At 31.6% G+C, this 23299-nt stretch overlaps 1 protein-coding gene across 9 annotated transcripts in view; it reads right to left on the bottom strand.

Annotated features, from left to right (window-relative positions):
* ASPP (Ankyrin-repeat, SH3-domain, and Proline-rich-region containing Protein) overlaps positions 1-23299 on the bottom strand; it is a 1089659-nt gene that overhangs the window by 513887 nt on the left and 552473 nt on the right. For 4 of the 9 annotated variants that reach the window (XM_085948748.1, XM_085948752.1, XM_085948753.1 and 1 more), the window contains exons 1-2: positions 22908-23104; positions 10068-11079 (exon numbers count right to left, since the gene is read on the bottom strand). The exons of 2 other annotated variants lie outside the window; for them this stretch is intronic. In XM_085948748.1, the coding sequence (XP_085804874.1) occupies positions 10068-11003 (936 nt within the window). In that variant the 5' untranslated portion in view covers positions 11004-11079; positions 22908-23104. Of the gene's footprint in view, positions 1-10067; positions 11080-11698; positions 11847-22828; positions 23105-23299 lie in introns of those variants that run through there. 3 more of the 9 variants (XM_085948751.1, XM_085948750.1, XM_085948749.1) reach the window with 3 other exon arrangements.

The following is a 23299-nucleotide window of genomic DNA, read 5'->3' as shown; positions in this document are numbered from 1 at the left end:
TAATTAAAAACAACAGATGTACTAAGGCCGGGAAATAAATAATGACTGTTTTTCAATGAAGAGCATGAAAAATTTGCATTTTCTTATATTCGAGTCTTTAAGCATCATGTATGAAATACTGTAGTACATGTGGACGTAATATATCGTATTAGTAAAGTAACTTTAAAGAATGATTTAATATTGAAAATGTTTGAGAATTGAGAGCATAAGTCGTGAAGATACACTGAAAATTGTTGCCAAAAGGCTTCAAGAGAAGAAGAACTATCGTGGAATAAATCTATCAATGTTAAAATATAAAATTTATACAAAAATATCCATAAATCAAAATGTCACTTACATTATTTCTAGTACAAGGTTTCAAATAAAATTCTGCGATATAACCTATTATTTCATTTTTATTTCACATTCAAAATGGCTTAACCCTGATCATTAATTAGACGGCTTTTGTGCGATATGAGTTTTATAAGTATTATTAAGATTTATCAGTTTTCATATCGAAAATTATTAAAAATATGATTAATTACTAATCAAATTATGGGACTCAGTTTATCAACTCCGGAATTATAACGTAGAAAAAACGCTATGATGGACAGGCATTCAAATTTAATTTTTGTAATAAATTATCTGACGATAATATTATATGAGACTCTATATTGGTATATTAATCCTCATACTAATAACATAAACCTAGTTTTAAATACAGTATTTGATTTATTAAGTTTATCGTGTTTAATACATGTAAGAAACTGTAATAACATTTTCTTCATGTGAAACACTATATGAAAATGAATTATAAAACAAACTAGTCTTTAAAAAACCTTATTGATTAGGACTTTACTTAGGACTATATTTTACACTATTAATCATAGACTATAATAATTATAATATATGGATAAAAATAATTACAAGATAAAAAGAACTTTTTATACACAAGTTCTGTTGAATCTTTTATACTTCACTTGACTAGCTTAAACGATCAAAAAAAATGTACTTGATAGAAATAATACTGAAATGTCACATTGATTTCCATAGTAACGCACGTATATATAATTAATTTAGTTGCTAGCACCTAGCAACCAATAATGGTGCCGAAATAACTTTTCATACAAAACAGAATTAACTGAAAAAGAATTGAATTCTACTGAAAGATGGCTAAAAGTATTAAAATAATGGATTGGCATCGTGTTCTGATATATTTTAAAAGTTTCAAATGTCTAGCTAGTCGGGAAGTTAGTTCAAAATCGATTGCAAGATTTGTACCGGACAAAGAACCACCGGACAAATAAGAATACGAGCTAAGAAAAACGTTGTAATAAAGAGTTAATAAAAAAAGGTTTGCATATTACTATGGTGGAAGTAGTAGGTGAAACTTATCTTATCAGGCTTTTTACAATAATTTATTGATTCATTCACAAAACACACACATAAATAAAACGTTTGAATTTTGCCATTACTACATAGTGGTTCAAAAAAATGGTACAAGTAATATATTAAAAATAACAGCGACCGAATAATATAATTAATTATTTATTTTATTCAACGACTAAGACACAGGATTTGGGAATGTAATATTCTAATATATTGAACATACATAATTTATAAACATGTCATCCATATACACACTAGAAAAAAGCCAACATTATAATGTAATTCGATGAGCATTTCATGTAACAACTACTAGTTAAAATCGTTGTAATTAAGTTTGATCCCCGTAGCTTAATTGGAAAATCACACTGGCGCAAATCCAGCGGATACAAGTCTCGTCGAGTGTCGTATTTTTTCTACAAAAAGATTTTTTCTAGTGTGTATATGCATGGGATGTTTTCAAAATATGTATGTACCTAATAAATGTTCATTTTATATTAAATATAATATAAATCTTTAAAAAGTAGTCTTTGTTCGTTGTCAAAAATAATCGACAGAATTAAAAACAATTTCACAACAATGTGTAAAAATATAATTTATAACATATAATATAATGATCAATCAATATACATAACACGTAGGTACCTAATGCATTTTAAAAAAATCCTAGTCTTGAATTAAAAATGCAGTAAATTTTCTCCGACATTACAAAAACATTTATTTTTTACGATGGCAATTAAAGATTTGCGCCGAAAAATCTATTCACTGTTTCAAAGAAAAAAATGTTTTAGCATAAACCAAATGGATAACAAGCTGTCTGAATGGCTTAAAGATCAGTTTTATTATTGATATTCAACATTTTACAGAGACACATTACGATTTCTTCGAAATGTTTTATGAGAAATGATCAGAATTTATTTATAGGCATAAGTATTTCAACTTTTTTCAGATTGAATCGTTGCTATCAGACTTTGTATAATACATTTACTCCAGAGTTATCACCTACTTACTATACATAACAAGTCTTATTGTGGGTGCTTACAATTTCTTAAAGAAGATTTTTTTTAAAAGTTATTAAAATAATTTTATTTGCTGTCAATTATTATTAAATACGTAATATAAATATGAATTGGCAAGTTTTGAGATACAATTTAAGACTGATTATCATGACCATGGCCCCCACAAGGGAGGGGCTGACAGGGCTCTAGCCTAGGTGCCCGGGCACAGGAAGAGCCCGGCGTGACGAGTCGACCGATAAGTGACAGATACCGAGATAAACACAGACCACAAATTTGCTCTAATAGTAAAAAAAGTCGCCTGCGGCGCTATTTTAATTCAATAGTTTTATTTATAATAATTGAAATATTTTATTGTAGGATGCAATTTTTAACTGTGTGCCGATACTCAACAACTCTAATATTATAATCATAATTCAAATAGCTGTACATATAAAAAATACAAAAAATCGCTAAAAATACACCTTAATTTTACAGCGTACACCATGGAAAACGCTACTGTAGCGCGTCTCACTGCCTTTACCCTTAGCTATAGGTAGGGGGGGTGCCGAAAATCCTAGCCTGGGGGCCCGCTTCAGGATGTGGGGGCCATGATCATGAAATTAAGATTTGTGAAAAATGGAAGGAAAATAAAGGCAATACAAGCATTAAAAGACTCATTGAATATGAAAAATTATAGTCTTAATCAAGTAAGAAAAGACATTTATTACTCCGGCAAGATTCTGCGGCTTTAATTATATGAATATATCTCGCCTACCCCTGCTGTCAGCAAAACAGTCAAAAAAATCTTCATATGGATTGTTTCTACCTACTTGTAAGACGTCATAGTATGACTAAATTATATGAACAATCTAGACAACCTGTAAATTTATGATTCAAATATCAATTGAATCGTTTCGACACCAATTGGTTTAAAGTGTTGATTTTTTAGAATAAAGGACATGCATCATATAAAGTTTTCTGATTGTTCAGTATTATCTCCCAACTATATTCTAGATTATTAATTTGTGACCTTTATCCGCGCACTCGGGGCCTTGGTTTCATTGTATTTTCACTGCTTTTGTATTTTTATAATTATTATGTTCTCTTTTCATATTTTCATTATTATCCCTTTTTTACTTTTTTTCTTCTTTATAATAATGTTTCATATCATGTTGTGAACGTTTTAAACTTATAATTGTCCACAATATCTTAAAAAATTATATTTAAAAAAAGTAGGGAGTAAAATTATGTTAACGTGCGTGTTTGAACATGTACCTACTATTTTTTTTTATTTTTTTTAAACGGTACATGTTCAAACACGCGCGTCAATATAATTTTACTCCTTACTTCAATTATAGTTTGTCAATTTATGGCTACGGCCGTATGTTGTAGCTTAACCACTGGGGAATGACAAAAGAAATGGCGTATTTCCAAAAATCACTACCTTATTCTTAGGTCACTAATTATTTTAAAGCAATCATTATTCATAAGATGTTTATCACACTTGAATGGTCAAAGACATAGCTTATAATAAGTATCTTTAGAATCGTCTTCAAATGTGTTAATCTTGCCGATTTTTTGAATAATAAAATGCCTAATTCTTGTCAAATTTGGGATCGCAGAGATTATCAATATAATTTTTTATCGTAAATATTTTACTAAAATTATCTCGTCATAAATTATACTAATGGTTTTATAAATGCGATTAAAAATTAATAAATGTAAAAAATCTTAACACCACTGCACATTCATGTACTGAAATATGACTATATTCTAAAACATTAGAGCGAGAGGTTTAAAAGAATACTATTTTATGTAATAAAAATACTTTATGCAGTCATCAAATGTTTAAAATAAATATAAAAGATAATAAGGCTTCAAAATTATATAAATAGATTATCTACAACGTTTAAGGAGTGTCCAGGATCATGGTTTGAAAATACAATAAAAACTCAATTTTGACCTACGACGAGCATGTGGGCCGTTAATATAGAACTAGAAAATATACGTATTCTTAGTGTAAAAACAACTTCTGTATTTTTTCATTAAGACGTCAAGAAGTCAATCTATCTATTAAGAGATTTTCTCGAAAATAATGAAGAAAAACAAAACGCTGTAATAACATTTCGTTGTCCCAGGGGCTTAAAAATCATCTCGGAAATGCCAGGTGTGTAATAAGTTATAACGCTTTAGAAAAACTCCGGGAATAATTGAACAACAGAACCGGAATTTCAGAGGGAATAAAGGAAGCAAATGTAAACACTATTTCCTCCCTGGAGTAAACAAGGCGGCCTTTTTAACTTAAGTTGAGGCTTGGATCGCAGAGGTGTATTCAGGTAGAAGTGAAATATTATTTTAACAACGAATTGTGACGTTTAAATTGGTTAAAATAATACAAAAGGAGTTTTCTCTTCTAGACACGTTCGAATCAGTACTTATATTATAACTAAGTCAAACTAAGAATAATGTACACTTACAATCTAGTTCAGCATTTCCTCGATTTGATTCCGCAAGAGTAGCTGGCTTATATAATTATGTTATGTAAATTGGTCCAGATTATTGATTATATTATATATATAACGACCACCACTCGGATTTTCTCATGCATTTAATAAGTCTGGTGGAATTTTGAAGTATATTATATAGGATGTTAATAATTAAATAAAACACAATATTAATTACTAATTCAACTTTTTTTTAAATATTATTCTGGACCGGTTTCGTTTATTTTAAAGGGGCATTTTCAACTAGTAAAAAATATACGATAATACAGTAAAGCAATTGAATTAATAATAACTATTTATTATGAAAATATTAAGCCTATACTTCAGCTGAGGCATGGTCTAAAACGATCGTGACTACGCCACGCGCAGATTGTGCAAACTACGCGTAACGAACAAAACATAATTTTTCATAAAAATTCAACATGCGTCCATTTATTGATATATTTATTGTTATTTAAGTAATAATAATAATATATTCATTGACATGTTTTGTTTTTCGAGTAAATACGTAACGTTTTTTAGTCATCTTTACACGATTTAAGAATTAATTCCTCCGACGCAATCACAAAACAAATTGACGTGCTCACTGGTCGACTGTCGCTTTCCGATTGGCAACGCGTGCGAAATTACGTCCCACCTATTGCTGAAAATTATTTTCCGTTTCACTGAAGTATGCTCTTAATATTCACTTTATTCAGCTAAGTACCTATGCGATTATAATAATGTATTTCTGACAAGCTTAATTTATTTTGAACAGTGGATTTCCTAGAATATTATTTAAGTATTATTCGTTATATGAATAAATATATTTTTGTCTTTTTTTAAATTGGTTACTAAAAATAAATATTATATTATTTGCTAGTTGACAATGTCTCTCTGAAACAGACGAAACTAGTTCATAATAATATAAAAACGTAGAATTAGTAGTTAATAAATACTGTGTTTTATTTAGTTATCAATACAATGAATTTCTACGATGATTATTGACAGTAAGTAGTTAACACCATAAAATAAATTAATTATAAGAGATAGTAAAATTATAAACATCATTCGTAATGTAATAGCTCGGGTGGGTCCTGCTATCCCATGGTTGCCATATCTTTTTTACAGCCTAGTGCGGAAGGTTGACGAACTGATGCACCGCCAACTTTAAATTAATATAGCCTGAGCATAACTTTTTGCACTAGCAACGAGTGGTCCACTGCCATACTATTTATTGATAACGTACTTACAAGCAGAGTTTGGTATTCTATAATGACTGAAGAGTATAAATAAGTTATTAGTTATTGTCGTTTAGAATCGACTGTCACATTGACAAACGTCCTAGTGTATTATGATATTATTATACACAGAAGACGTTTACTTATTTTGGTCGTCACTTCCAAGTATTATTAATATCACATAACCACTAAATCAGATTAACTCCAAGGTCTCCAAGATACATTAAAATAATCTGAAAGAAATCTGAAACTAAGAATACTCCGACAAGTGAACACGATAGACGCGTCAGTATGAGCACTTTATAGGCAATGACAGGTCATCCATAGACAACGGGAGGGGTGAAAAGTAGGACCAGTCGTGTAATGTATCGGCTTCCTTCTTCAGTGGGCAATGACTGATGGCAACATTCGTGAAAAGTAAAAGAAGGTATACTATTTATTTTATTCAATTTGGTATCTTTGGGGGTCTGTATTTTATTAAAATATATATTTTATAGAGAGTTTCCGAGAGTGAATATGAATATTATAGGGGTACGATAGGGAATCAACTATTTAACATTGACAAGGAACGATTTTAATACACGATAGCCTAAGATGGAAGAACAAAGTTATTATTTATATACAGTCTTGAATTCAAGTAACAAGGCAAAGGATTTAGAGACAATTCTTTGAAGTAATAGCAAAAATCACCAGAGTTTAGACATTCCTTAGTGCAGTCCTGTAGAAAACTAAACGTCAATCCAGCGAGCGAGATTTTCCATTCAAAGGAACAAAGGATGTGTTTTAGAAAGTTTTCCCGCCAAAAAAAGAAAGTTTAGCCGCGCAAAGTGTTTTGTGTCAGATTTGCAAATTGAATGTGGAAACAGGGCGTCATCCGTTTGCAGTAATGGCGTGTCAATTCTTCTGATCTTGAATGACGCCAGAGAATTGTTACACGTGTATTTTATTTTCCCGATAAAAGAATCCGAGAAAATTTATCAATATATTATGTACATATTTTCGCTTTAAATATATGTATGTAAGGTATATAGAATCAAGGTTATATAAAATACTAAAATGTAGAAGAATAATTTCCAAAAATTGGATATTTCAGCGTCGTCAACTTGACTACCGATATCCAGGCGACGGGCATCTCGACGCCGCACAAATTATTAATGAAATATGTAAAGTATTGTACGCAATTTTACAAAAATTATTCTTATTCAGCTTAAAGTGGAGGTATGCAGTTTTAAAAATAATACATACTCAGAACAAATCACTCATTCGGTGATTAACAAAAGATATTAAAGAATGTAAAGGACGTCCAAGAGTTCATTAGATTGTTAAGATTGCCAAGTTCAGAGGACATACACACAAAACTAAGGAGACTAAGGTCCAAGAAGAGTGAAGACAGAGAGGATATAATTATCTTCATCTGGCAGAGGATTAAGAGAGGCTGGAGTGATATCACCATTGCTAAGGGCGTAAGTACAACTTGCAACATTTGGATAAGCAATTTGATATAAGAATTAGATTAACCATAGCATACTACATCCTTAACCAGATCGACGCCAAGAAAAATAGAGGAGGAGATCTATGCTTTCAATGGATACCATCGCACATGGGTATTGAGTGCAATGAAAACGGCGGATGATCTGGCAAAGGAAGCTGGCCATTCAGGGGTACCATATCAGTGGATACCAGAAAACCTGGACTGGAATGAGGCTATAAAGAAAATTGGCCAAAGTATGTGGATAGATTTTCACCATATGGCATCATTAGAAAAGGGGAAATGGAGTAAGTTTATTCTACCATCACCACGAGAGGTGCCCTGGTTTGTAGAGTCGCCTTTGACGACGAATAAGCTTAAGTTATTACTGAGGCTAAGAACGGGGCACACAATGGGCAAAAGATTTGATGTCCTCATGGGAAGAAGCGAATCGCAGCTCTGCGATGAATGTCATGTTTTAGAGGATATTGTACATATAGCACTACAATCCCCTAAATATGAACTTCACAGAGTACAGCTGCGAATTGCGGATATCTATAAGAATGTCGACGAATTGAAGGGTGTCATTATCATTTTTCTTCTTGTATTCTCTGCTCTAAGCAATATCTACATTTCGTCTTTAATTAGCAGCCTTCACATGGATATATTTTTTTTTAAACTCAGTTTCTCATTAGTCCAGGCAATAATAAGGAAAGTCAAAAGCAGTGACGTCCCTAGATAAAATGCCGTCCTATTTTTTATACAGTATTTTCATCATCCTTTCATGAGTCCAATATTTAAGAAATGTGTTGTATTACTGACAAAATAGCATAATGTAACTATTTGCAAATCTGTACGTGTCGTTTCTGGTCACCAAGTACGTCGAAGGGAAACGGAAGTAAACTAGATAGATATCGCGAAACCGACAAAACCAGTGAGCTGATTTTTTTAATGTAAAGGTATTTTCGTTATTACTAAGTTTAGGTAGTTATTTCTATATAGGTATTCCAAATGATTCTCCTCAATTTGCCGCCGTTTGTGTAACTGCCGCCCCCAAGCGACGCTCAATCTGCCTACCCCCACGGGACGTCACTGGTCAAAAGTAATGATACATTAAGATAATAATTATTGTAATAATTATTGCAATATGCAAATATATACATATATTTAGTCATAAATTACAGTAATGTGGTAAAGATTGCAGCGTGTCCTTCGTTGTAGGTAAGCTCTGCTTGGTAATGCGAGGTTTAACCTGATTTTCGAAGAAAATTTGCGATTTTGCCAAAAGCTTGTTGAGTTTATGGTACGTTTGGTCTTCGAGGCAATAAAACTTGAAATCCAAGAAATTAGAAGTTAGAACGTTGTAGAAATAATAAGTGCCCACTTTAAAACAAAGTATAATTATGAAAGATTCAAAATATAAAATTGCATATTATTATTATCCTATGTATTGAATTATTTAAATTCATTGAAGAACGAAAATCACCGTAGGTCGAAAAAGGTAGATTTTTATTTTCTTAATTTTACATTCATAATTTGAAAATACCTTAGATATATACTCATTAGAAAAAATCATAAAAAAATACGATGCTCGACGGGGTTTGAACCTGTATAACCACTGGTATCGCGCCAGCTCTGCATTAAGATGGTACTTCAGTGAAACGGCAAATAATTTTCAACTATAGTTGCGACGAAATTTCGGACTAGCTGGCAATCGGAGAGCGAAAGTTGAGCTGTGAACACGTCAATTTGTTTTGTGATGGCAACGGGGGAATTCATTTTTAAATCGTGTAAAGATGACTAAAAAACGTTACCCATTTATTTGAAAAAGAAAACATGTCAATGAATATATTATTATTATTAGTAATAGAACAATAAACATTACATTAAATGGACGCATGTTGACTTTTTATGACAAATTATGTTTTGTTCTGCACGCGTCATTTACACAATTTTCGCGTCGTGTAGTCACGATCGTTTTAGACCGTTCCCCAGCTGAAGTATAGTTTTAACCAATTATGCTACGAGTTTCATATGTAATTGTGAGAATTTTAACTAGTAGGTCATACGTGAAATGCTTATCAAATTGTGTTATTATTGACTATCGGTTTTTGTGTATAGACATAGTAAACCATCATTACACTCGAGTCCAGTCTCTTAGTTTATTAATATAATCATTCTCTCGAACACATCGATCTCACTACTACATCCATACCTGCGATTGTAACCCCACGCTATTATCTTTCTTATTGTATTTAAGTATTCTTGTAGGTAACTATAAAATTTAAGTCTCCCCTCACAGCATCCAAGCAACTAAGACCTTCTTTCCACACACTTCATCCACCGCGAAACTTATATAGTGGTAAAAAAAACTATAATGAAATCTATTCAATATACAACAAGATACCGAATTCAATAAACAGTGAATAATCTAACAATATATTCAAAGTCATATTGTAATGATTTCCAATAAATAATAATAGATAAAAAAAATATTTAATTTTAATCATACCTTTTTAAATCCAGACCATTTAAGACTTCTCTGGATGCTGGGAGCTCGTCCTGTTTTCAGCAAAACAACTTGACATTCAATATCATTCTGAGGTCCATCCTCGAAACAATATTTGAACCTTTTACTTTCGCTTTCACTAACATAATCACTGTCCACAATTACTTCCGCACAATCAGTAGCCTTTTCATTACGGCCACAGCCTCTGTCACGAATTTCACAACGATCCAAAGACCTCTTATAATCACGATTTAGAAGTAGCCTGGCGTCGTTTCTTGTATCACAACATTTCATTCTTACAAACAATTCATTTATTTTTCTATCTTTTTTATCTTCCACAACGATTTCTGCGTATTGATTTTGAGCTCTAAGTTCTTCTGCGTTTAACTCTTCAAGACTCTCATTCAGCGAAGCTATTGTTTCTGCCAATGTAGCATCAATCAAAGAATACGCTTCTGCTCTTATATCTCGTTCACTTTTTTCTGAACAAATACCATTTCCAACAGACGAAAAAGCTTCTTCTTTAATATCTTTTTCACTTTTGACTGAATAAATACTATTCCGAATTGAAGAGAAAGCTTCTTCTTCAAATATTTCTTGTCCACTTTTGACAGAATATATACTGTTTCTAACTGATGTTCCAGCAGTGTCTGTTCCCATTGAGTAAATATCACTATCATCGTCAGGATATGACACGAGGTAATCATCATTTTGTGGACATCCATCTTCACTCTCATAGGTTCCCGATCTTCTGTAATCTTGGATGGAGAATATAGTGACAATGTTAGATTCTTGATCTTTGGTCGTCAGCTCCTGGATGTGGGCAAATCTTGAAGGATGTATTGTTTTTCTTAGGCGTGCTCTTCGTGGTGCTTCATTCGACTGGTATTGGATACTTCCAGACGAAGAATCGTCAAAATTTGACTTATTGGAATCCATTTTAAGGGTTTGTTTTTAGGCACTATTTTTAATAAAGTGTTTTCCCATTTAGTACTATAATATTGTTAGAATACACCTAAATTTAAAGGAAAGAATGATAGATAAAATTATTATATATTTATAATGATATTATATTTGGTAGACTCATGCTATATAATATATTGAAGACAATGCCGCCTGAATAATAGAACTTATTCATATTATATTGATATCTGAATTGGTTTAAATCAAAGTTTGTTTTACGATTACTAATTCAACGAATAACATCAAGAAATTTAGACGAAATACAATACTACGAAACAAAACGCAAGCAAAGATAAAACCTAAAGAAAATATCGTCAATGTTCTGGCAGAAGACACTAATTCAAAAAAATTACATATTGAGTTAGTTATACCAAAATGTTCCTTATTTCAAACTTTACCGTCTGGAAACCTTCTTAATAAATAAACAGTCTTTATTTTAAAGTCATCCTTTTTACGATTACTTAATAAACTCACATGATAGACCATTTCAAACATTTTAACAACTTCAAAGTCAAATTACTCAAAACTAGTATTCTCCAGTTAGTGTGTTCTGCCAGAACAGAGACGATATGCTTTATAAAAACGAGCTTAGTCAAAACTGTATTTCTCAGTGGTTAAGTTAGGTTAAGGTTAGGTGTCAAATTAGGTAGGTCAATTTTTTTTTAAATTACGTGTATTTCACCATCCTGGAAGATCCAGCGCCAACACTCTCCATTTTCTTTGACCGATCATAATAACATATATTATAACTAAAGAGCTCAGACGGTAATTAAGTGCTCGTCAATCGAATATCATATTAATTAGTCGATATCAAACCTTCTAATTAAGAAGTACAAAAATAATATCTCAATTAAATAGTCGTTCCGCGCATATAGTATTTCTCATAATATGACATAAAACTATTATATTATACTAAATTAACATAGATAACTAAATTAATATCCTCATGATTTAATACAGTATAAAAAAATGCATACAATGAAATAACCATTATAGACAGTTCTGTCTGTATCCACCAATGACAATGTCATTGGTAGGGCGGCTCTCGTGGTGCATTGCGTAAGGCGCTTGCCTTCCACCCGAAAGTTCTTGGGTTCGATTCCCGGTCAGGACACAATATTTATGTGTTTGTCTCAAAGCCTAGGTGTTTGTGATTGTTCAAAATTACTAAGAACCACCTTGTACGAAAAAGCAAGGACATGGTTATTAATAATTCTAAAAAAAATGTCATTAGTATCCACAAAAATTAAATTTAGTAGTTGAACAACTACAAAAAATATAGTAACCTCTTAAATATAGTAACCTCTTAAATGAATAGACAATTACAAAGGTTAACATCAGAACCCGTCACATAGATTGTGAATTCAATATTTTTTGTGTCATAATAATAATTAAGCAGGTACCTAGAGTTCAATCAAATTTAAAAAAAAAACATTCGCATAATATGCTATGGTAAACTCACAGTAATTTACATAGGCGTACTAGTCTTAATGATGATCCAACATGGGCAAACCAAACGTTGGTGGATGCCTAATAATAATTATTGTTAGCGCACGTAATTGCGTTTTGCATTCCACTACCTACCTACGGCAATGTCAATGTTTCCGTTATACTAACAAAACACGTGCAACACCTCCGATTTAAAATGAATAACGCTAGAATAAACTTTACTTTAAATCCATTAAAATTAACGTGAGCACATGTACATAACTATATCCGATATAAATATATGATTATATTTTATATACTTTAGTAAATTATTTGTGATTTTTATAATCTACTTGACAGACGAAAAAGAAATGATTTAATAATTATAAAGATATTTTAAAAATAAATTTACTGACTATACTATATCATTATAATTGAACAATTAAATATTATAATTAATAAAGAATAAACTGTGGTAATTTTTTTATTCTAAGCCCGGTCGCACATACAAACTCGTCTCAACTGCAAAACGTTGAAAATGTCATTCACAAAAAACAAATTTAACTTAATGTATGCCGGACATATCGTCGGTGCGACATTATTTGTAAAAAAAACCTCTGCTTGTCAACAATTTTCACTAGACATGGGTCGCAGGTTGCAAGCTGCTTTTTCATTCGTTTTGGCTAGCCACGTGACGTCACTGCCCCGGTCTCTCCAGTGCGCGCGGAAAAGAGCTGGGATTTTGCTGGTGGTTTTGATTTATGAACATATTTATCATTTTAAATTTTATATGTTAGGTTAGGTTCGTCATCAGTCATCACCGTGAAATTAACAAACATATATTGTATATTGGGGGAGAGTGAGGTCACAAAGCATTGTTGTCGATGCAGCTGTTTTTTTTGTCGTAAAACTAGACATTCCATAAAAATGGCTGTAACAGAGACTTTTGTTTTAAACTGTAATAATGTAAAATTCAATGACAACCATTAGCATTGCTTTAAAGATAATTTTATATACTTAGTAAATTTCATTACAACTTTTATGTCGACCAACTTCAAAGACTTATCTTTTTTAATAAAAAAAAATATGATACTAACTAAGTAGGTATTTACTGAATTATTATACTCACTGAAATTTTGTTTTCTCAGTGTATTGTCATATTAAATTACTAACCGGTGCGCAGCTCTGTTGGTTATTTTCAAAATTTAATTCAATTCCATTTTAGAGTGTCTTGGGTTTCGGGATTTTTTTCTTCTCAGGGTTAATTTATTATTGAATTAGGATAAAAAAAAAATTATCCTTTTCGTCCTCACGACCCACATAATACGACAACGATTAGGTACTAAAAACACAAAACTTATAAACAAATATGTGAACTACATAAATTAGCATTTACGAGGTATTGTATCATCGTGATTCATACGAGCAGAATGTCCAAGGGAAACACTAATAACTTGTGGAATTAATGCCTACATACTGTACGGAAATTAAACCGTACCTCCCAGTGCATATTGCATAAACACGCATTGAGATATTTTAGTCAACGTGAGTAAGGATAACCAATCTGCTGAGCCAAAATAAAAACTCGTCAAAATTCATACTATTACTATAGCTACACTCTATGGGCCGTATGTATGAGATTCCCAAATTCTTTATAAGCTATTTAACCGATTTTTCACCATTATAGCGTATAGCACTGTTTGTGACGTAATCAATCTGACGTCACACGCCATTCAAAATGGCTGCTTCATCTGTCACTTTCAAATGTCATTTTAATAATGCATTCATTACAACAAACGTTTGCTTGAGGCCCTCGCTCATTTTTTAGACTCTGTAAAATATTTGCGAACTTTAAAAACAGTTCCTAGTCGTGCTGTTTACAAAATACGTATAGTTTTGATCTATAGTCTATAACCTAGATAGTAGGATGGTAGATAGATAGATAGATATGTAGATAGTAGGATAACATGGATTTACGTAAGATTACGATAAAATATCTCCGCTAAATGACCGCAAAGATAGGTATCTACTGCTGTATCTGTATAATATTATACAGAGATCATTACATTACATTCCAAACTAAATCCATTTTCATTTCTGTCATTACTTATTCCGTTTTGACATCTCATAATAATATAAGTGATTGAAGTGAAGTTAGTCATAATATAATTGTATGTATTGCCATCAAATGGAAATGTTTATCGGGAATACTTTATCCTTTCGTACAGTAGAATTATAAAATAAATGTGATAACATAGCTGATAAATTATTTAAAATTCATAATAATTATTCATGTATAATTATTAAATCTATATGGAACAATTCGCACACTTTCAGACACATTTACAATTTCAACATTTTAAATTTATGGTCGGGGAATGAAATTTTATAATTTTGCCATTATTTGCAAGCTATGACACATTATGACGTCACATCGTGACGTCGCTAAACAACGAATTACATCTGCACTCATGCATACAAATGGGTAGTATATTGCCTATAAAGTATTTGTGAATCTCATGCATATACCATATAGCTATGCGAATTATTATCTTAAATGAATATATGGATCAAATTGTATTACATTGGTTTTTAAAATACAAGGACAGTAGACTGAACAGAATTATTAAAAACTTCTTCAGAATCTCAATCAGTGATGCCAACCGTATTTTAATTATAGTACAATACTATAATTTTGATTCCGCGAAAAATGTAAAATACTATAATTTTACGCCAAATATACCAAAATACTATAATTTTAAAGGATTCAAGACGAAGAATGTTCCAGTACTGTATATTTTTTAGAAATACTATAATTTTTACCCCTTCTTACTATAATCAGCATAAAAAAAGATGGCAACACTGATCTCAATGTTTTATAAGATTGTTTATAAAAAAAATAGAAACACTTCCTGTTTTAATATTAATTATTCAGAGCTAGTGATCAACAATAAAAGAGAATACTTCATACTTCGAACAGTACAAGATAAGATGAGTTGCTCGACCCAGCAGTGATGCCAACCGTACTATAATTATATTACAATACTACAATTTTAATTCTGCGAAAAATGTAAAATGCTATAATTTTACGCCAAATATACCAAAATACTATAATTTTAAAGGATTCAAGACGAAAAATGTTCCTGTACTATATATTTTTTAGAAATACTATGTATTTTACGCCTTTGTACTATAATCAGCATAGAAAAAGATGGCAACACAGCGACCCAGTGACCAGACCAGATGAACTTACCAAAGGATTAGTTTACTTCAATCCAGTGATGCCAACCGTACTATAATTATTGTACAATACTATAATTTTAATTCCGCGAAAAATGTAAAATACTATAATTTTACGCCATAATATTATAATTTTAAAGGATTCAAGACGAAAAATGTTCCTGTACTATATATTTTTTTGAAATACTATAATTTTTATGCCTTTTTACTATAATCAGTATAGCAAAAGATGGCAACAATGCTTCAATCCAAGTACGTATCGCATTTGATAACTAGATAACCACAATTATTAGCACTTGAAAGGGATCTAAATAGTGTAAGGAGTGTAAGGTGCTTAGTCTCAAAATAGAGGACCTGTATGATCAAAAGGGTCAGAGCCAATCAGACTAAGCTGAAGCTGAGAGACTATGAGTGAAGATTAGGAAGTGCACATAGGGGTAAATCCTATTCCGTCTGCATAACGCTTGCGACTCCTAGGCAAGTGGGCAGGTTCATCTGAGGGTATTTTTTCGAAGTCATGACCGCTACAGTTTTAGAATAAATCTTCAATAAAGAAACATGAGTCGACCGATCGTCAGTGATGAGAGAACTCTTCTGGCATTTGAAATAATATGTGTTTTTTTCTGAGACTTTTTGAGGTTAGAGTATTTTCAACAAATATTATTACAAAACCATTTTTTTTTCAACGAATAATTCATATGATTTAATATAATACTAAATTTCTTTAAATAAACTAAATATATTATAAAATTCCATAACAGGGTATAATAATAATGTATCTAATGGTTTTAAGCTGAAAATTATTATGTGTTGTGAATATAATTTTAATCATAAAAATATTAATAGAGAACGTTTTTATAATAATATATAAGAATGAAATTATCAACAATATGTCTGTTATTTTATAAAAGTGGGTGGTAGATGGATCAAATTACGAATAAAATTGTTGTTACATCGATTTTGCGGATTCGACTAAATTTTATTCGTTTTGTTTGTACCTTTTGACAGACAGACAGACAGACAGAACAATTTACAGAGAAAAAAGGTTAGACGGGCTCAACTAGTCTCAATGACATTAAGTGTATTCTGTATCCGCATATTGAATATCAAGATAATGCGATGATGATTCTATGGAGTTTGTATGTAAATATTATATGTATTACTGACATAAAATTCATGTCTAAATAGCCAGCAGCAAACAAATTTTGAAAATACCCGATATACTGGATTACTTGTTAGGTTAGAATAGGTTTTCATTCTTCAATTCATAAATTTTGCCAAAATCAGCTATGAAAATTAAATTAATGTTTATATTGAATCTAATAAAATTAGAGACCATAATATAATATACGCCATATGGTCATCTCTTTCCGATAAGTAATCTCACGGCGAACTGTGCCACGCTGAAATGTTTTACGTACAATTTACATGTAACCGACAGGCAGACCCGGCTGATTGGCTCATACATTTTCTAACACGGAAGGTCGAGAGATGTGTGGCAGATTCAAACGCAGCGAATGGTGGTTTGTGGCGGCGGACAGTAATAACTTTATAAAATTTAACTTAAAAAAGGGTAAGTACTTAATGTAAATCTTAGTCGATAAGTGATCGAATGAGAACAAAAATCCTTGATAACATATAACTTAGCGCTACAGACTGTTTAGACTACACAGCCAGGCAACTCACAGGCATAAAAAACATGTTGAAAAAAATAATAAATGTTTAATTGTAAAGTTTATTATGTGAAAAGTATTAAAACTGTAACAATAAAGTATATCTTCAAAGAATAATTTATTCTTAATTATTTCCAGACGAGATATTATATCATTCTACTTACTTGTAAATATATGTTATCAGTATGTTTTCCATGTGTTGTAATATTTCACTTTAAATTGATGACGGAAATTTAAGTTATACTGGTTGTACATACACTATCATGAATTTGTGAGATAATAAACGAGATACGGTACTATTGTGTAAGCTTTTGACAAGCGAGCTTTAATATAATATTGCGAATTGTAATACTCTGGGTAAAAAATATTATCACAATTGGGTAGCCTTTCCATCGCCGCATGATTAATTGACACTGTATATTTCAGCTTTGTATACTTGGACAACATATCGACTTTTCCAAGACAAAAGGGCGTAAGTAATATTTTGGCGATTTTAAATGTGAGGTTAGGGTAACAAAAAAAATAGCTACAGACTGGCAAAAGGCGTTCTTCATAGATGATTGCAAACAGAGTTACGTTTCTCTAATTTGGGTGTAAGTGATAATCATACAGAAAGCCAATAATAATTAAATATGTAGCACTAAAGTAACTTACCAAAATTAATATTTACATATTTGATTGCAGAATATAGGAAGAAGATACATATTCTGTTTGTCGTGCAAGCGTGAAATGGAAAAGTTTACGAACCGGAGCGCTCTACAATTTTCTGAAGATATTTATATAGTTATCAAATAGTATGTGTATTTTATAAAAATAAGTGTGTTAGATTTTCTATTATATAACATATCTAGGTGGTCAAAATATTTTTTTCCACGAGACGGAGTGATAACTTTACCGATTTCACGAGCCGGAACGGCGTTCCGGTGTGCTTCGGTCCATTTCAAGCCCTGGACTGCAAGCAGTGTTATATGCTTATGCATTTCGACATTAGCTTTTAAAAAAGGGTATTGTGCACTTTAATTGCAGAAATTCATCTACCCAAGTGGTAATAAAACAAAAAATATAAGAGTTACCAATGAAGACGACATTTGGAATCATTAATAATGACAAAATATACATCAAAGTGGGAAAAATGTTTGCATACACAAGAACTTTTTACAGTATATACCTACCCAGATTTAAGCATACAAGAGATTAGAGGTTAGAAGGATTATTAAATTGGGTAAACTGCATGGATAAAAATTCCACCAGATTGCGTAAATCATAAATTAATAAGTATTCTTATCTTATTGTCACGATAATGGTCAAACTTGAATGGCAGAGGAACATCACAACTTAACACAATAATTTTACAAATCAATCTATTAGTTTCAAACCCCCATTTTTACTTTTTTTATAATTTTATTATTATTAATTCTTGATTCTAATTCTTAGTCTTTTTTTATCGTAAAATACGAAATTCATATCCGTTTGTTAGTTAAATAGAATTAAACCGAAGGATAATTATTTAAATGTCGTTTATATGCATCAGCCATCAATTGTTATATGTTGCGACAATCATTAACATGATTTTTTATTAATTTTAATGAGGAAGACATTTTATTTCGGTATTTGCTTTTCATAATAATTGCTTACAAAAATAAGATATTATATTTGGAGTCTTCTCTGTTCTTGGTAGTATTTTTGCAATTATCTGAAAATAATGGAATATGGATGTTACCGACTTTGAATCTAATGGCCTCAAATTTTATGTTGAAAAACTGTCTGTCACCTCTTTAACTTCAACAAATTTTTAACATTAGTTATAGTTAACTGTTCAGAAGACAAATTTATATCTCCAAACAGCCGTCAGCATAAATTATTCTGATAAAGTAGAATTTAAATAATTACAAGTTAAAAAGAACTTTTTATATACTTACAACGTTTTTAAATTTTCTGTCGAACCATATAAACTTGACTTGACTAGCTTAAACGATCAAAAAAATTTGTACTTCACATGTCATATTGATTTTCATAGTAACGCACGTATATATTAAACATTCAGTTGCTAGGACCCCAGAGCCCTAGCGACCAATAATGGTGTCGAAATAACTTTTCATACAAAACAGAATTAGCTGAAAATGAATTCAATTCTACTTAAAAATGGCTAAAGTATTAAAAAAATGCATTGGCATCGTGTTCTGATATATTCTAAAAGTTTCAAATGTATAGCTAGTCGGGATTTAGTTAAAAATCGATTGCAAGATTTGTACCAGACAAAAAACCACCGAACAAATAAGAATACGAGCTAAGCGAAACGTTGTAAAAAAGAAACGAAATTCGTGGTTTCAAAACCATTATCTGTTGCCAATTGAAAATATCTTATAGGAAAAAAAACAGTATTGGGTGTAGCGTGTGCGTAACATAATAATTATGGAATCAGTAGAATAGATCATAATACGATTATTGTAACATGAAGTGTTTGTTGTTCCTAATACAAAAGATAGGCCCTATTCTTTTGGTTATATACGTTCGGAAGCTATATATCTTAACTATCCCAAGAGACTAAAGAGAAAGATGAAGTAAGTGAATAAAGTAAAGTTCAGAAAGCTAACATAAGTTCGTGGAAACTTTTCGAGTAAGTGTATTAAGGTGTATGAAATATCTGGGAATATAAGGCCAGAGAAGATTTGAGATAGTTTGCCCACGTTCATGCTCTTGTAATATACCTGTTGAAGATGTTCACCTTTTCGTTTAATTTTCGACTTTTTAGGACAGAATGTAATGGAGATACTTTTAAAAAGTTTATAACGACTTTCACTTACTGTAATAAATTATTATTAAAGAACTAAGTAGCAGTTTTAACCTTCACTATCTGAGTGGTTTATTTGCGAGACTTTGGCGTTCTTCATTCATTTAATACTGGATTATTATCTCAATAGCTAAAACTGTAAGCCTATTTTCTTTTGAATTGTACTAAATTTATAAATATGTATAATTTAGTAAATACTTGATTTTGATTATAAATAAAACCGTAATTTGCTACTACAAATTTCTCAAAAAAACTATTTTTACGAAATATCTGTTTTAATTTTTACCATATTATTTTGTATGTATGAACTATAATAATCCGCCGTTTTCACTAATTGAACACTTGTCTGGTTTTTGGGGTGGCGGATTACTGAGAAAGTACTGTATAATACTATCACGTGACATGAGGCTGTGGGTATTTAAGACTAACGGTTCTTTCAACGATGTAATTTTTGTAAAAATATACATTCGTTTTGGCGCTCCGAGCCGACACCGAAACAGTCACGTGGTCCCGATATTGACGGTATAGCACAATTTTCTTACTAGAGTTCGAACGCGGTTGGTTATTACTTTTATTAATTAATATTTATTTTTTAGTGGCTGTCGTCTTTATTATGTAATAAATATTTTTTAATGATAATATATATTTTTTTGTTCAATAAAATACTGAAGATGAAAAAAAAATCATATTCAAGTACTTACTGTAAATAATATGGCTATGCTAGGACTATTTTCAGTTATGTAACATAGCCTTGTTATGTTCATTTTTAAACATAACCAACTTTAACCCGTTGGCAACTCGAATTATTATCGATGGTCAAGTTGGAAGAGCGTTCGGCGAATAAACAGATGTCGCTGTTGGAATTTCCGGAGACAGTGTCAGGTTGCGTGGTGTAACATAAGAAATTTTTGATTTTGTCTGCCACCCAGAACAGTCGTGCTCCGGTCGGGTCTACCCAATAGTATGGACGTCACCTAACGGAGCACGATGAAGCCGTCATGCCAAGACTCTCGGATCGTTCCAATTGGGTATTTTAGAGATCCTTTTATTTTGTAATTGTGACTTCAAAAATCACAATAACAAAATATTCTACATAACAGCCTTCAAAACTGCAGTAGACACCCTTCACCACTGAATGATGCAGAAAATCACGTTAAATTCCCAGGTTATATAAATCATTACATGGGCTTTAAAAGTTTTAGCCCCAAGCGTTTTAGAATCATAGCTGATAGACCATTACAAATTGTGTGAAATTGCACATTTTTTATAGATGGATATTTCGTTGAAGTTAATATTCTCAGCAAATAATAAGCCAAAAGTATAAAGACGTTTTCAAGAAATAAATATACCATACATAAAATATGCATAAAATGCATACCGCATAGGCATAAACAGAAATTCATAATGCGACATGATTCATCAAAGGATTTTGAAACCACTCATAAATCAAATTAAAATAAACAAACACGATAGTGAAGAGTCCAAAATAAACAAAAATACTTTCACTCACGCGTCTTATTGGATAGTAATGAGAACGAATTTTGTTGCTTTGTTTTGATTCTTGGAAAGTTCAGTGCTTTTAAATAAGATATGAAAAGACTGGCCAAAGAATAAATCGTTTGCTGGAAATACTTCAGTTGAAAGTCTCTTCAGTATCTTAAGAAACTTTTGCACGTGGTGAATGAAATATTATCTTACTAAGTTGTGTTCAAAGATGCTGTATTTTTATTGTTAACAGTAGTGTTTTACTAATTTATAAGCTTATTAAGTATTACAATGAATTTTCATCTAAATATTATTGTTTGGGACAATTATTATGGTAGCACGAATCCCATAAAAATTCCCTACCCACGTTCATAATTATTGTCGCCATCCAGGCACTGTAGTACCAGACACATTAATAAATAAATGACATGCAGCCATTCTTCAACAGTGCTAACGGAAACACATGTAACTTGTAGAACATCAAAACGTCACTACGTTCACTGGTTTTGAGCGTCAATTCCCGCCACAGGGTGACACAACAAAAAGTTAGCTTACGACCTTCGTCACCGCTAACGTCGCATTTACCAAACAATCATAAACTCATTTTCATCAAGACAAAGTGTTACCGCGAGAGTGATAGTACTCGTGGGGAGTGCTGGAACACGGAGCCAGCCCAGCGCGGTAGTTTGGGAAACCCTGCCTAGTTTGATATATTATTATGGGCTCTAAAAACAAAAACGACAATGTCAATTTCGCTTATGAGTATAATTTCTGAAAAAAAAATATTGTAAAATAAAAACGGCAAATAATTTTCAACTATAGGTGTGACGAAATTTCGGACTGGCTGGCAATCGGAGAGCAAAAGTCGAGCTGTGAACACGTCAATTTGTTTTGTGATGGCGACGGGGGAATTAATTCTTAAATCGTGTGTGTAAAGATGACTAAAAAACGTTACCCATTTAATTGAAAAAGGAAACATGGCAATGAATATATTATTATTATTAGTAATAGAATAATAAACATAATATTAAATGGACGCATGTTGACTTTTTATGACAAATTATGTTTTGTTCTGCACGCATTATTTGCACAATCTTCGCGTCGCGTAGTCACGATTGTTTTAGACCGTGCCCCAGCTGAAGTATAGCCTTAAATATTATCAAAATATGTTTATTTAAATTCACTTGCAACTTCAACACTTCACATTAAACTGAATTGCACTCTTTTAAACTATATTATTATTTAATATGGATAAAAACCAACATATACACAAGTGTCATCATTCTCGAAAAGTTTCACACTTTTCCCCACACGGAGGGCTAATAACCTCTCCACGTGTCTACAGTGATAAACTTTTTGAAAGTCGAACAGTTTCATTCAAATATCGGCGGGCGATTTGTTGTGGAACTAGTTTCGAGTTTGACAGCGCGCGCAAATTTGGCGGCGCGCTGACCACTTGTGGCGTCGCGTTCTGTATTCGGCGTCGCCTCGGTCGACCGACGCGTGCACGAAAGAGGGCGTCGAATTTAAAAACTCATCATGTGGTATTATTAAATTGAATGATGGCATGTGACTAATTCAAAACATTTACTGAATTATATCGCTGCGAGCGTATGTATATTATTCTACCATAACAAGATAAAAGATTAGCTCAA

The sequence above is a fragment of the Rhyacophila brunnea genome, unplaced genomic scaffold (genome assembly GCF_057557595.1).
Source record: "Rhyacophila brunnea isolate RB1 unplaced genomic scaffold, BYU_Rbru_1.0 scaffold_21, whole genome shotgun sequence".
In the NCBI taxonomy this organism is placed as follows: domain Eukaryota; kingdom Metazoa; phylum Arthropoda; class Insecta; order Trichoptera; family Rhyacophilidae; genus Rhyacophila; species Rhyacophila brunnea.
This window is presented reverse-complemented; position numbering and strand designations above follow the sequence as displayed.